The following is a 14,065-nucleotide window of genomic DNA, read 5'->3' on the forward strand; positions in this document are numbered from 1 at the left end:
CTTAACAACACTTTTGATTGGATCTCTTGGAATTTCACCAATCAGCATTGCTGTTAGAAATACAAACTGTGGTGAATTTTCAACATGGCGGCCGCCGAAGTTGAATGTGGTTGCACTGGGATTCGTAAGTGCTTACTGTGCGAAGATAAGGAAATTCCGATAAACACGTTGGAAGAAGATTGCAGTAAGAACATTCGACAATATAAGCTTTGTATTATATGTGGAGACACATTGCCAGTCGATGAACAATGCACACACTGTAAAGAGCCGGGTAAGAAGGAATCCTTAGCACTGGAGGGGGTCACCGTCATCCAGGACTTTGTAAGTGAACTTGAGGAGCAAACGATTGTGCAAGAAATCGACAGAACGATTTGGAAACCATCGCAATCTGGAAGACGGAAGCAGGTGACATCCGTTTGAATTTTTTCATGATCAGACGCTGGTATTAGATACCTGGGTAAACTGGCCGAGTGCAATACAAACATGACTTTTGTATGGGAAAAAATCGATACCTTATAAAGCAAAAAAAAAAAATTCTTAAATCTGAAGTCTTAGAAATAATGAATTGCTAGTTTAAAGTACCTTGTAAAATTCATCTATCAAAATATTTACTTTTTTCTTCTCTTATTTGAGAGAATGTGCAAAGTTAAATGTGTTTTGCCAGAAAGCATCCACACTTCCCCCACAGAGGGCCCCACATCCCACCCTCCTACGTACCCTGGTCCCAGAGGTTTTCTTTCTTCTTTCTTGCCAAACAAAATTGAGCTGGGAATCAATGACAACAAGCTGCAACACAGTAAGAAGAAAACCTCCGGTGACTATTGCACCAAATCTCACTTTCATGCAGACACCAGGTTCAAGATCTGAACCATCGCCTCTGATTGGAGGATATCTTAAAGACCATGTGAATCAGTTTGATCGGTTCTTTTTGTTGCACCTACCAAGGGGATAATAAGGATGTTTGCAATTCAGTGTGAGGTTAAGACTTTCCCTCAAAACCAGGTTGAAGAATTCATTGCGAGACAAATACTAGCACTTTGTGTAGAAAATGACCAACCAATCAATCTTTCTTTCTCTGTAAGTGGTTGTCAGCTACAGTTATGACCACAGCTCCTAAGCTCTTAAGCTAGTAGTGTTCTGCCCTTTTCTCCAAATCCTGACCTTATTACAGACCAAACATGTTTTCCATACCAGTTTTCAGACCGGTTCTATAACATCCATACTAACATTTTCATACTACGAGACCAAAGGTAGTGGTTAAAATCTATACCCATTGTCAGATCAAAATGGGTCAAAAACCATACCCCTTAATATACCTATACAGCTTATATAGATGAGTATACCCCCGCCCCCCTGGGGGCAGAAACACATTATTTCCAAAAGAAGTCTAGTTGGTCTCATCTGTCACTTTCCTGTGGTTTGAGCTCTTATCCTGCTGAAAGTAACAGTTTTAGAATTTCAATATAATTAAGAAATTATAGCAGAAATTATACCGTTTTGATTTTTTTATGGTTTCTCACAGGACTTTGGACCTCAGGTGAATTTCAAGAAAAAGAAATTGAAACAGGATAACTTTACTGGGCTACCACAGTTCAGCAAGACTTTAGTGGAACGGATGTGGACAATGGTTCCAGAATTGCATGACTTTCAACCAGCAGAACTGTGTAATTTAGAGTACATGCCTGAGAGGGGCTCCTCTATTGATCCACACTTTGATGACTTCTGGGTATGGGGTGAACGGCTAGTGACTTTGAACCTTTTGTCTGGAAGTGTTCTTACTTTCTCCAGTGATGGAGAGGATAACGAAGTTGCTGTTTCAATTCCAAGGAGGTCTCTAATCATAGTACAAGGAGCAGCTCGCTATAGGTGGAAACATGCCATCAAAAGACAGGATATTGTCTCTAGGAGAATAGCCATAACGTTAAGAGAACTTGCTGAAGAGTTTTGTGAGGGTGGAAAAAGTTTCAGTGTTGGAGCTGAATTACTTAAGAGGGCATTGACATTTCAGGGGAAATCAGTTCAAGTAAATGTTAAAGATCATGAATGCTAGTGCCAGTTTAGTATTTCAATGACATGCAAATGCTGCATTGTAAGCAAGAAAAATTTTGTTTAAGAAAATAAAGTTCTAGTTTGTATTGATCAAAAAGGCAGAATTTCATGACTGGTTATTAAGTCATGTACTTTTTATATCAAATCCATCCAAGGTTTACTGTATGCTCTCACATGTGCCCAACAGACTTAATTCTGTTTGTATTTATAGTGTCCTCAATAAGCACTATTGTGCTAAACACACTGACACTTAAAATAATGGAGTGACTTTTATTGTAAATATTGAGTTCTAGTGTACAGACTACTTGTTTAAATAAATATTTTCTAGATTTCAGTGATAAGTGATATTTTCTTGGGTGGTTTTGATCCTCCCCAAGCCTTCTCCAGTTCTTCTCTTTGTTTTTGATGTTGTTTATGGCTCACAGTCACCTCACTACGTACAAGTTGTATGCTATGGACAAGAGAATGCAAAATGTTGGTGTTGGAGTGAACCCAGGCTAACAAAAATTCTGCTTTCTTTTTGGCAAGCCACATAGATTTGAATAAATCTGCATCTTTTTGCTTCATCATAGAGTTTGTGTTGAGCTTTTCTTTTCCTCTGCCGAGAAGTCTACACAGATGAGAGAGAGCACATTCTACAAAGCTTACACTCTGTCCTTCACTACAATCATGTCCTTTCATCAATGATACAATGTCAAGAAGGGCAGAATGAGACAATCCCTCTGAACAATACAAATCCTTGAAATGCCGCACAACGCTGAGTGAATTGTAAACTACTGACTCCACGCTCTCAAACACTGCATTCTGAGACAGAACAGGAGAAAGCTGCAATAAGTTTTCTGCCGCTTGCTCTAAAGAGTCCTCTGGGCATCCATTGTACAGCCTCATGATATAAACATAGGAAAAGAGAACATCGATACAACTGAACTGGACATTTGGATTTGGACTTGAATTTCTCATGACTGAACTCAATGATGGAATCTTCCTTTTGACGGGTGGAATGTTATAACATCTATTAATTTCTTTCACAGCTTCAGGTTCTTTGTGAGTTTCCTTTGTAGAAGTGCTGTCTTCACTAATGTCCTCTATTTTCTTCCTAAAAATTAAAAATAATAATGATAATAATAATAATAATAATAATTCCTCGCGAAGCGAGGTTAATAAATTTTTCGGGTCGAGCCGGTTTATATGTTAGATGTTTATATCTTTGAAGGTGTCCGCACTGTTGCCTAGCAACAGTGAAAAACAGTATGAATGACGCCAGACTGTCTGGCATTGTCTGGAGCAAAATTTGCATACATTGGAAAGAATATGCGTGCATGATCAAATTTCAACTGCAATGTTCATCAATATTCACTGGATACAGAACTATCTCTTTAGAATCTTTTTCCTTTCTTTTAGAAATCTTTTTTGTGAAAGATTGCATTGAAGAAATTACACGTTCTGTGGCCGCGGTAAAATAATTTTCCGTGGGAAATAAGTTCATCAAACACGACAGCGCTGCACACCCGTTGTACATTACGTCGCGTCAGAAATAGATTTTCAACCGCAAACTAGCCTGTGGATCTACGAAAAGACCATGCTCATCAAAAAAAATCCTATGCCCCTTTTCATCTCCTCATTTGATGCTACAATACGAGCAAAGAGGGATTTCCACCCAGCCCCAACTTCGCGAGGTTTTGCGAGTCACGTATTTCTAGTAATAATAATAATAATAATAACGAAACATGTTAGTGAAAACATCTTAATAAAACCCGTTAACAATCTGCCATGGCCTGGGACAGTGTTGCTGGGTTGGTTTTGTGGCCATTCCTTGGGCTTGTAATCTGTAGGCCCTGGATCAACTTCCGGAGGGGGCTGTTCTGTGTTCCTTTTTCCCCTTCTCTGCTCTTTTGTGCCCCATGCATGAGCACAGCCACATCACCTGGGCAGTGACAGCCATGGACAGCTGTTTCTGCCTTATTAGGCCTCATCAGCATAGCAAAGGCCTTGGGCACCTCAATGACACAAATGACCACCCCTCCCAATTTTCATGGCAAGAATTGTACACCCTGTTTTTACAATACATGCCATACCATATTTACAATACAATACAATAAGTTTTAATTACATATCCCAAAGGGGGTTTTCAATGTTCATTTACAAACAGTTACAAAAAGCAGAAAACCTAGTATTTAAATACGTTTAACGCAAATTTACCTGCTTTTACTATCATCTCTTGAACTCCACCACGGAACCCAAATGTCAATGACGCTGGAAATCTCTCCACTTTCCACAACTAATTCGAAATCTCTCCGCTCTCTGTCTGTCAGGGCTGACCAAACAGCTTCAGGATCCGCGCTGTTGACGTCGATCTCACCCAGGCGTTCTTCTAGATCTTCAGTTTCCAAATCGTTTTGAGCCTCTCCGTCATGTTCTTCTAGGTTCGTCAATATCTCAAGCATTTTTCGCTTGCTTTCCTCGCTTGCTTTCTGCTCGTTCATCGCTTCCATGACACACTCTTTGTAAAAAAGCTCCGAACATTGCATGTGTTTCTTGCTCTTGTAACACGCACTGGAGCAGTAACAGACATTACAACGAGGACAAGTGTACTTGGCCGTTTCTTTTGCACAAAATGCGCAAGAGGATTTCGCCTGAGGAGATGAAAGAACGTCCGCAAAACGTACTCCGTTTTCTTTGTCCGCCATGTCGGTGTTCTCAACTTGGACCGGGAGAGACCGGGACGGCCGACTGGGACTCGTTCCCAATCCTTTACTGCTTCCCAAAGAATGACCTTGGGGACCCTTAGGGTATATTTTACTGGGGTGTACCCACGTTACACTGACACGCGCAAGTTGTTACACTTCAGTATAAAACCTCACCTGGAGAATGTTAGTCCCAGGCCAGGAGGTTGGAGATCTTTATCTCCAATTTACATACATTCGTATATCCTGTAACCACGTACATCACAGGTTTTATAAAAGAGTTGTTAACTTTTTGCCTAGGTTCTGTTCCCTGAAAAATTTAGACAGTGCCACCTGGAGTAATAAAAGAGTCAAGTTTCTTCACAAGAATTGCCTCAATTGCTGTATTAAGTAATTTGTGAGATACAAACAACAATCACCATAGACCCTAACATTTTTTCCTTGAATAATTATGGACCAGTCTTACTTGTAGCTAAGAAAAGTTATTATTGTGGGTTTCGATTTAAGCACTGGCAAAAGGGTTAGGTCTCCGCAATTACCATGTGTAAATTACCCGAAATTCAGACCCCCTGTGGTCTGACCTCTGGTAAGCGACCACCTCCCGTAAGCGACCACATATCTTTGACATTCTGGGTGGTCGCTTACGGGAGGTTCGACTGTCTATGAAAATAATTGTTGGTTGTGATCCGAAATATTTCAGTGGGCGCTTAAAATGACATGTGGCGTGTTTACAAATATGCGCTACGATAGGCGAACGAATTACACAAGTACAACGCAAAATGTTCAAAACAATTCATAACTCGATCTGGGAATATTTCTCCTTCAGAAATAATTGTATTCTCTAAGTAAACGTTAACAAAAGAAGAATACAAAAAAAATTAATGTTTGGTTGTGGCTCGAAATATTTCAGTCAGCGCTTAAAATTAGAGCGTGTTTACAAATATGCGCTACGAATAACGAATGAATTACACCTGATTGCACAAGTCCAACACAAAATGTCCAAAATAGTTCAAAACTCCGTGAATATTTCTCCTACAGAAATAATTCTAGTCTCTAAGTAAATGTTTAGAAAAGAAGAATACAGGAAAAATAACATCCACGAATATTTGACGTATGGCAACGACTTAAGTATTTGTGTGTAGTTTGAAATATATTAAATATGGAAAATTACCGACAATTGTCTGCAAAATTGCGTTTAATTTTTAACCGACTTATGGGTTGCTTACTCACCAGTGTTTTCAACTACTCTCAGGTTTCAAATTTCCTTATATTAGTCGCCTGATTTCTCGACATATGTCGTTTGTCGAAATAATCAACGAATACAACAATTAGTTTTCTTCAAAATTCTCGAGTTTTTCTGAAAGTAGTTAGCCATCCCACTCCTCGACGAAAAAACCCTGGTTGCAGCACAGCGTTTGAGTGTCTCATTTCGCATTGGATTACATAAAGGAGCTTACGTACGTACGTACGGTGGGACTGTCGGTCGATCGGACGGAAGTGACGTCATAACCAAACCAAAATTTCTCGCACTGATATGGCTCCTGGAATGAATCTAAAAGGGACACCGTTCAGCTTCTTACAGTTGCCATCCCCTTTCTATTTCTGTTTTGTTCGTTTCTGCTATATTCCTATCCACCACAAACCATCCTGTGAATATTCTAGGCAGTCGGACAGTGGGAGACGACAGTAACAAAAACCGATATATAATAAAAATAAGGTAGGGAGAAAGAGACGAAAACACAAATGGCAATGTGAAACTTGGGCAAATTTATTGTTACCATTAAAATATTATCGGTAACAGTAAAGTTTTAATAAACCTTTTAAAAAAAGTGAAAAATATTTTATTAAAAAACGACGTTTTCATAAAGTCGCCTTCTGTATCATCACTCTGGGATCAGCTATCTGTTAAAAAGAAAACAAGAATAACATATTTATCAACAGACGCTGAAGAAGCTCTGACAACTGGTAGACATTTTATTCCATTCCAAATTCCCTTTTCTGCGGTTCTAACCAATAAGTTTTTCATTTCAACAATCGATTAGTTGTTATAGAAAAGGTGAAATATTCATCTTGTAAAAACTATAGGGCGGAAGAAAATAGCTAAACCCACGATGGAATTGAACCCTTCTCATTCCAAACACCGGTCAGATGCTCTAATTATGGAGCTACTAGAAACTTATAGTGAACTAGGCCATATAACACTCATCCCGTATACTGCTTAAGGATCAACAATGTTGAAAGAGTTATGTGGTGGTTAAGAGACTTAATTTTAAGTTTTTTGTATAATGCTTTATTTTTAATTCCAAAAGTTCATCTTACTAGTATATTTAGAATACTTCAAAAGAATGAAATAGATTGCGAAATGTACATCAACAGGTGAATATTCATTGAATGATTATCTATTTATCCAAGTTAATACTATCAAAAACACTATTGTATGATTTACCTCCTTGTGCTCCACCGTGGAACAACTTGAAAATACGAAATTGGCTCCGGCCACTGATATTGTGGAGGGTGAGGCGCCCTGTTAACAGGAATTCTTGGTCCTGTTGTGGTTGCAAAATATTTCAATTGGTGTTAAAATATGGAAAATTAACTGGCCTACTTCCAAATTTATGGTCTTTTAATTTTAAACCCTGAATTCTTAGTGCAAAACCTATATTCAAGAATATATTCTGATAATATCATTAGAACAAAAATTAAACTTAATTCCATCCTAATAAGAACTGTAAATATAATTACTTCAGAAATGACTTCACGCAGGTGTACTAGTGCTTTCCCTCTTGTTTTATAGTGAGTGATTGTATAATAAAAATTAAAATAAGAATTATAAAACTATTAAATAATAATAATAATAACAATAATCATAATAATAATAATAATAATAATAATAACAATAACAAATAGTGGTATTATTCAATAATAATTTTAATGATATGACTTTAAGGCAACAAACCTGTTAAGTTTTGAGGTGGAGCCTGGGGACTAGGCTGATATCTGGGCCTTAGAAAGTAGGCAGCAGGCTGTTGTACTCGCTGCTCATACTCCAGTCTCTGTAATAAGTATAAAATCAGTTTTTCTTACTGGTAGCTAAGCATGGCATGAAGATGTTCATAGGCTGAATACTGATTTTACCAAATTTCCATGTACTCATAGTTAATTTATCATATTGATTGTATTAATCAGCACACAGGATAAACAAGGCTGGCTTTGTACCACTACCCACCTTTGATGCTGGAAGAAATTCCCTGGCCTCAGGATTTAAGCCCCTCGGGTGAAATTCAGTGGCATCAGCATTAAGGTTGTTTGCAGGAGTGCTTTTTCTCCTGGTGAATTCATCTCTGTGTAAAACTGGATCTGCTGCCACAGCTCCCTGATTGGGTGTGAACTCCTTGGCATCCGGATTGAAGCAACTGCTAGGATTAATATCAGTAACATGACAATAACAACGTGACGCATTTGGTATGTGTATGTGTCAAGTTGAGTTACATAAAACTGAATGTCAGGAATAATCATTAACATCTGACACTACAAGTGATTTTGAAAATGCAAGAACAGATGTTTGATACTATAAGGTGCAAGGACTTAAAATGTGTGTGTTCTCTTTAGTCTCTCCAAATGAGATCATTCCCACTAATTAAAACTTGGGGTTTTGCCCATGGCCCTTGGTGCTTGAAAAAAACTGTCTTGCAGCTAAATTTAAGCACCTAGACAATTTAGTGAAAGAGGAATCAAAACAAAATCTGTATCCTTCAGGAGCATGTTACACATAATTTACTGTCGGTAAAACCTAACATTAAAATGGTGATCTTTTCACCCTAAGACATCACAGAACACAAATTTGATACCATTAGGTGCAACAGTTAAAATGTTTAAAAATTAATGATAAAAGTGTACATGTATACCTGCGAAGAACGGTGGCTTGATTAGTAAAAGAAGTGTTTGTGTTGTCTTCTTTTTCCTTGGAAGACAAATCCCCAGTAACCGTTACTGACTCTTTTGCCAGGGCCCACATAGCTGGAGTAAACTCTGCAGCATCTGGATTTAAGTAGCTCGCGTGACTATTGACCTGTTTCCCTACTGCATGATCAGTACACCATTTTATGAGCTCTGGCTCCACCCCATGATCAGGGCACCGTTTCATGACCTCAGGATTTATGGCCTCATTGGAGCAGCCGGAATTAACCTCCGGTTGACTGATCCCATTTGTGAAGCTGGTGGTTACCTCATCCTGTTCAACGTCGTTTCTGCAGCTCATGCTGAACTCATGCTGTTCGACGTAGTCGGTACTGCCAGTGGTGTGCTCTTCCTGTTTGACATAGTCGGTGGTGCCAGTGGTGAGCTCTTCCTGCTCGATGAAGTCGGTGCTACCAGTGGTAAGCTCTTCCTGTTCGATGTACTCGGTGCTGCCAGTATTAAGCTCTTCGTGCTTCACATAGTCGGTGCTGCCAGTGGTGAGATCGTTCTGTTCAACATTGTCGGTGCTGCCAGTGGTGAGCTCTTTCTGTTCGACATAGTCGGTGCTGCCAGGAGTGAGCTCTTCCAGTTCAACGTAGTCGGTGCTGCCAGTGTTGAGCTCTTCCTGCTCGACATAGGCGGTGCTGCCAGTCGTGAGCTCTTTCTGTGCGACATAGTCGGTGCTGCCAATGGTGATCTCTTCCTGTTCGACATAGTCGGTGCTGCCATTGGTAAGCTCTTCCTGTTCGACATAGTCGGTGCTGCCATTGGTAAGCTCTTCCTGTTCGACATAGTTGGTGCTGCCAGTGGTAAGCTCTTCCTGGTCGACATAGTTGGTACTGCCAGTGGTAAGCTCTTCCTGTTCGACATAGTTGGTGCTGCCATTGGTAAGCTCTTCCTGTTCGACATAGTCGGTGCTGCCATTGGTAAGCTCTTCCTGTTCGACATAGTCAGTGCTGCCATTGGTAAGCTCTTCCTGTTCGACATAGTCGGTGCTGCCATTGGTAAGCTCTTCCTGTTCGACATAGTCGGTGCTGCCATTGGTAAGCTCTTCCTGTTCGACATAGTCGGTGCTGCCATTGGTAAGCTCTTCCTGTTCGACATAGTTGGTGCTGCCATTGGTGAGCTCTTCCTGTTCGACATAGTCGGTGCTGCCATTGGTAAGCTCTTCCTGTTCGACATAGTCGGTGCTGCCATTGGTAAGCTCTTCCTGTTCGACATAGTTGGTGCTGCCATTGGTGAGCTCTTCCTGCTCGACATAGTCGGTGCTGCCATTGGTAAGCTCTTCCTGTTCGACATAGTTGGTGCTGCCATTGGTAAGCTCTTCCTGTTCGACATAGTCGGTGCTGCCATTGGTAAGCTCTTCCTGTTCGACATAGTCGGTGCTGCCATTGGTAAGCTCTTCCTGTTCGACATAGTCGGTGCTGCCATTGGTAAGCTCTTCCTGTTCGACATAGTTGGTGCTGCCATTGGTGAGCTCTTCCTGTTCGACATAGTCGGTGCTGCCATTGGTAAGCTCTTCCTGTTCGACATAGTCGGTGCTGCCATTGGTAAGCTCTTCCTGTTCGACATAGTTGGTGCTGCCATTGGTGAGCTCTTCCTGCTCGACATAGTCGGTGCTGCCATTGGTAAGCTCTTCCTGTTCGACATAGTTGGTGCTGCCATTGGTAAGCTCTTCCTGTTCGACATAGTCGGTGCTGCCATTGGTAAGCTCTTCCTGTTCGACATAGTCGGTGCTGCCATTGGTAAGCTCTTCCTGTTCGACATAGTTGGTGCTGCCATTGGTGAGCTCTTCCTGTTCGACATAGTTGGTGCTGCCAGTGGTGAGCTCTTCCTGTTCGACATAGTCGGTCCTGCCAGTGGTGACCTCATGGTTTTCGACATAGTCAGTGTAGCTGGTGGGCAGCTCATTCTGTTTAATCTGTTTGATGCAGGTGGTGTTTACTTGTGCTCGTATAGGATCCCGGTTGCAGCTGGGGTCTAGCTTTGTTTGCATTTCAGGATCTGTGAGGCAGTCTTTGACTTGGTTCTCCATACTTTGGTGAATACAGTCTTTGCTGACCTGTGGGTCCACAACCTGCATGTTAGGGGGAGTGTTGCTGACCTCTAACTCTGCGGGAGGGTTGGTGTTAATTACTTTAATTCACCATCGCATTGCTTATGAATTAACTTAGATTTGGTGATAACATCCAGTGAAGAAGAGTTATGTTGATCTAGAATATTTCGCTAAGTTTTTTTGCCGATCACGATTTATGCAGTGGATACAGATTGAATAGCCGGGCTGTATCTGTCATTGACCTGAGTGTATCGAGATATTAATTTCTATCAACTTTACTGGATATATAATTTACTTTCTTAGAATGAAGCATTTGTCTATTCGTAACTCGGGACGAAATCTGAATCCGAGTGTCAGACAGCTATCTGTGTTTTACATGATATATATGCTAATACATTTCTCAGCTAAACTTTTCGTCGGCTCATCTGAAGTATGTTTTGTTCTAAATCGTTGAAGCATTTTTCCTCTTTGTTTCCTTTGCTATAATGGTGAAACTGAAACGTGAAAATCACCCACCGTTACGTCTTGGACAATGCCTATCCTGGCGTCGTCGGTTTGGTTTACATTATTACCCGAGCTGAAAGTTAGACATAATGTCCTGAAGTTAATGCTTATCATCCAGTCATAATTGTTTTATCCGTCACTTACCCGAATGAACCTGCTGCGCCCGCGTTTTTGTCCACGATCTTTGTGGAGCTCACAGTTACTGGCAACGACTAACTCCTCGGACATTAATTTTTGTTGAATAAATAGAAGAGGAGACAGTTGTGGCAATAGAATTAAAGCTGTAGGTACGAATAAGGTGTAGGTTGTAAGGTGTAGTTGGAAATTTAATTTGTTTATTGGGCGTTTCATTTGAAATTTGTTTTCTGTTTGCGCGAGCGCGCGTCTCTACACGTTCTCTTAACCGCAGTAGTGTTTTAACGGTTCACAAAAGGATCGATTATACAGACTATAGAAGGGAAATTAAACTTGATCCTCGGCTTTGTCAAGGCAAAAAGTTCACAAAAATGTATTGTTAACACAAAACCTAGCTTTGGCTAACCCATGATCTAAATGTCAGTTGCTTTCATATGGTAAGTTGCGGACATAACTAAGCTGTGATTTTTTCTCACGAAATAAACAGAAGCTGCGCATCTGACATGAACATTTAATCATTATGCATTAATATTAGTTCTTCGCATCATGTGCCCTGCCCGCCTTCAATTGCCTAACTCCCCCTTTTCACGCCTTTAATTTTAATCCTGTTTGTGCGCAAACTTGGTGACATTAAGATCTTGAGCCTGTGTATGGCTAGAAATTTCCGGCCATAAGTAAAGATGTATAGTGTAAGGACGGATTTCGTCCATGAAAAGAAAAGGGGCCTAGCTCTGCGGAGTTTCAATTATTGATAACAAGTAACTCCTTGGAAAATCAATAACGTTTTGCCAAAATCGGAGAAGAGAGGGTCTAGCAATAGGTTGCTCCACGTGTGAATAAGGCGAAGTAAGACATTTCAGTGTTTTCTTCAGCGTTTAGGCTAATTTAAAATGTCTTAAACATGCGCGCGCAAGGACGAGTTTGTTAACACTTTTGTTTGAACAGTTCGCAATGGAATAAATATGATGGTATATTTTTTCTTTTTGCTCTTAAATTCTTGTGAAGAAACCAAAAAACTAAAGCAAGTTGCGCATACTAAGTAGGTATTTAAACATCACCAGTTTCAATGTGTTGTCAGTTTGGTTTCTGTTTTTGTTTTGCTTTGTTGTTGTTGTTTTTCGCACATCGTGTACCCTATGTTGCCAGTGTTTTTATCGCTTGGGCCATTTTTGCTCCCTTAATCATAAGCCTGGCAATGATGTATTCAGTTTTACTTTGTTTGGTTACGGATAAAAAAAATTACCGCCAGAATCAAATTTAACGGACTTAAGATCTGCTGACATCGACGAAAAGTTATCCTCAAAACCTTGGCAATTTTTTTCGTTAACGCAACAATGTCGATACAGCTTATGCAATTTTGCTTTGGTAAAACCAATGGAAGTCACATCGACACGCACTCAGTTTACTCGTGAGTCACGGAGAAAAGCTTGATTAATTTACAAGTATGAGCGATCTTTGCATTTTTTCAAACCGGAAACCGAAGAATATAATTACCTTGTGCTCGTGCCTTCTCTTTTCCTCTTCTCCGTAATTTCTCTTACAAACTCTTTACTTAATATGAAAACACTCCAGAAAGGAGCGAAAAACATCTCTCTCGAGTACAGGAAAATGTTCAACTACCATTAGTTACGTCATAAACTTTATTTAATAATCATTAATAATCACACATTACACGTCAATTGCCTGTAATTAGAATACTGAGCCCGCAGTTTTTGTCAATCATCTCTGCGGAGTTCGCAGTTTTTGTTAACTCATCTAAGTAAATTACTCTTTTTGTCCGGTAAATCGAGGAGCAGTGGGTGAGGCACTAAACAAACTGCATGTATAAATAAAGCAAATTTGGAGCGTTAATTTTTTTATCATTTGAAACTTCCTTCACGTGTAAGTTTGCTTGCCTAGTTGCTGTAGTTTTTTGAGTTTTTATAAGATCTAACTTTTACTCGTTTTAGATCAGATTCAAAACAGTCATAATTGAAATATGTTTAACACTGATCGCCCAAATTACAAGTTTTACTTTCTGATGATTCTGACTCGAAATATAAATCGTATTTAACAAGAAAGCCATAAATGCTTAATAACGAGCGTCATTTATTCCCTATTCTACGCAGCTTAGGTTTTTAGCCGTCCCCCTCAGCAAGATTGAGCTCCTCGGAATAGTTTTGTATTTGTTAAGAAAGTTTTAATTTTGAAAGTTGTTTGGAGCCTTTGGTGTGGTTGGCTTTTAAAGGCGAAAAGGAAAAAGAAAACAGAACAAAATTTTCTCCATCACCTCGGGAGGTTTGTACCCGGGATCCTTCGCCTCAAAATGCACGTACTACGCCATATAAGCACGATTTCCAAAGATACTTATTTTTGTATTTATCGTTGTTTAGGGTGTCTATTTTACCGGTCAAATGACTTTGGACCGCCAAAGAAGAAAACGTGAACAGGGAACACCCTCAGGGGTTTGTTAATCGTATTTTTCACATTACACATCGCCCAAATCACAAATCTGCGGAGCATGCGCACTCATTTTGCCGCTGTGTCCGTTACAATAGCTAGCTCATTGCGCTTGCGCACATTCACGAGTTAAAAATTGCGGAACATGTTCAGTTCGGGGCATGTCACAGCAGGCAATTTTCGTAAAATAAGCCGGCCATTTCCGAGTTGCTTCTTTGAAAAGCTTTGGACTTAGACTCGC

General features: G+C 40.1%; 3 protein-coding genes across 3 annotated transcripts; 1 reads left to right on the forward strand and 2 right to left on the reverse strand.

Moving 5' to 3' along the window:
• The first annotated feature begins 53 nt into the window (after window positions 1-53).
• LOC146468951 (alpha-ketoglutarate-dependent dioxygenase alkB homolog 4-like) lies at window positions 54-2,148 on the forward strand. Its single transcript, XM_085124031.1, has 2 exons — window positions 54-405; window positions 1,523-2,148. Exons 1-2 carry the CDS (start codon window positions 85-87, stop codon window positions 2,048-2,050), a joined length of 849 nt encoding a protein of 282 aa, XP_084980157.1. The 5' UTR covers window positions 54-84; the 3' UTR covers window positions 2,051-2,148.
• Window positions 2,149-2,299: 151 nt separating this feature from the next.
• LOC146468952 (zinc finger HIT domain-containing protein 2-like) lies at window positions 2,300-4,773 on the reverse strand. Its single transcript, XM_085124021.1, has 2 exons — window positions 4,249-4,773; window positions 2,300-3,145 (listed from the first exon to the last, which is right to left on the reverse strand). Exons 1-2 carry the CDS (start codon window positions 4,734-4,736, stop codon window positions 2,374-2,376), a joined length of 1,260 nt encoding a protein of 419 aa, XP_084980147.1. The 5' UTR covers window positions 4,737-4,773; the 3' UTR covers window positions 2,300-2,373.
• A 1,707-nt stretch (window positions 4,774-6,480) lies between these two features.
• On the reverse strand, window positions 6,481-14,065 carry LOC146468953 (uncharacterized). Its single transcript, XM_085124080.1, has 7 exons — window positions 12,880-14,065; window positions 11,263-11,323; window positions 8,639-10,767; window positions 7,960-8,149; window positions 7,690-7,786; window positions 7,180-7,279; window positions 6,481-6,635 (listed from the first exon to the last, which is right to left on the reverse strand). Exons 1-7 carry the CDS (start codon window positions 12,972-12,974, stop codon window positions 6,632-6,634), a joined length of 2,676 nt encoding a protein of 891 aa, XP_084980206.1. The 5' UTR covers window positions 12,975-14,065; the 3' UTR covers window positions 6,481-6,631.

Source organism: Pavona decussata, unplaced genomic scaffold, assembly GCF_977016875.1.
Source record: "Pavona decussata unplaced genomic scaffold, jaPavDecu1.1 SCAFFOLD_128, whole genome shotgun sequence".
NCBI classification, from domain to species: domain Eukaryota; kingdom Metazoa; phylum Cnidaria; class Anthozoa; order Scleractinia; family Agariciidae; genus Pavona; species Pavona decussata.

What these genes read in the sequence shown, in the direction of transcription:
- LOC146468951 (XM_085124031.1), top strand. Translation starts at nt 85, where the DNA reads ATGGCGGCCGCCGAAGTTGAATGTGGTTGCACTGGGATTCGTAAGTGC. An exon ending in AATCTGGAAGACGGAAGCAG is followed by an intron (nt 406 to 1,522) that starts GTGACATCCGTT and finishes GGTTTCTCACAG; the next exon opens with GACTTTGGACCTCAGGTGAA.
- LOC146468952 (XM_085124021.1), bottom strand. Translation starts at nt 4,736, where the DNA reads ATGGCGGACAAAGAAAACGGAGTACGTTTTGCGGACGTTCTTTCATCT. An exon ending in AGAGATGATAGTAAAAGCAG is followed by an intron (nt 3,146 to 4,248) that starts GTAAATTTGCGT and finishes TTTAATTTTTAG; the next exon opens with GAAGAAAATAGAGGACATTA.
- LOC146468953 (XM_085124080.1), bottom strand. Translation starts at nt 12,974, where the DNA reads ATGTTTTTCGCTCCTTTCTGGAGTGTTTTCATATTAAGTAAAGAGTTT. An exon ending in AGAGAAGGCACGAGCACAAG is followed by an intron (nt 11,324 to 12,879) that starts GTAATTATATTC and finishes TCTAACTTTCAG; the next exon opens with CTCGGGTAATAATGTAAACC. An exon ending in AATTTCTTCCAGCATCAAAG is followed by an intron (nt 7,787 to 7,959) that starts GTGGGTAGTGGT and finishes TACTTATTACAG; the next exon opens with AGACTGGAGTATGAGCAGCG.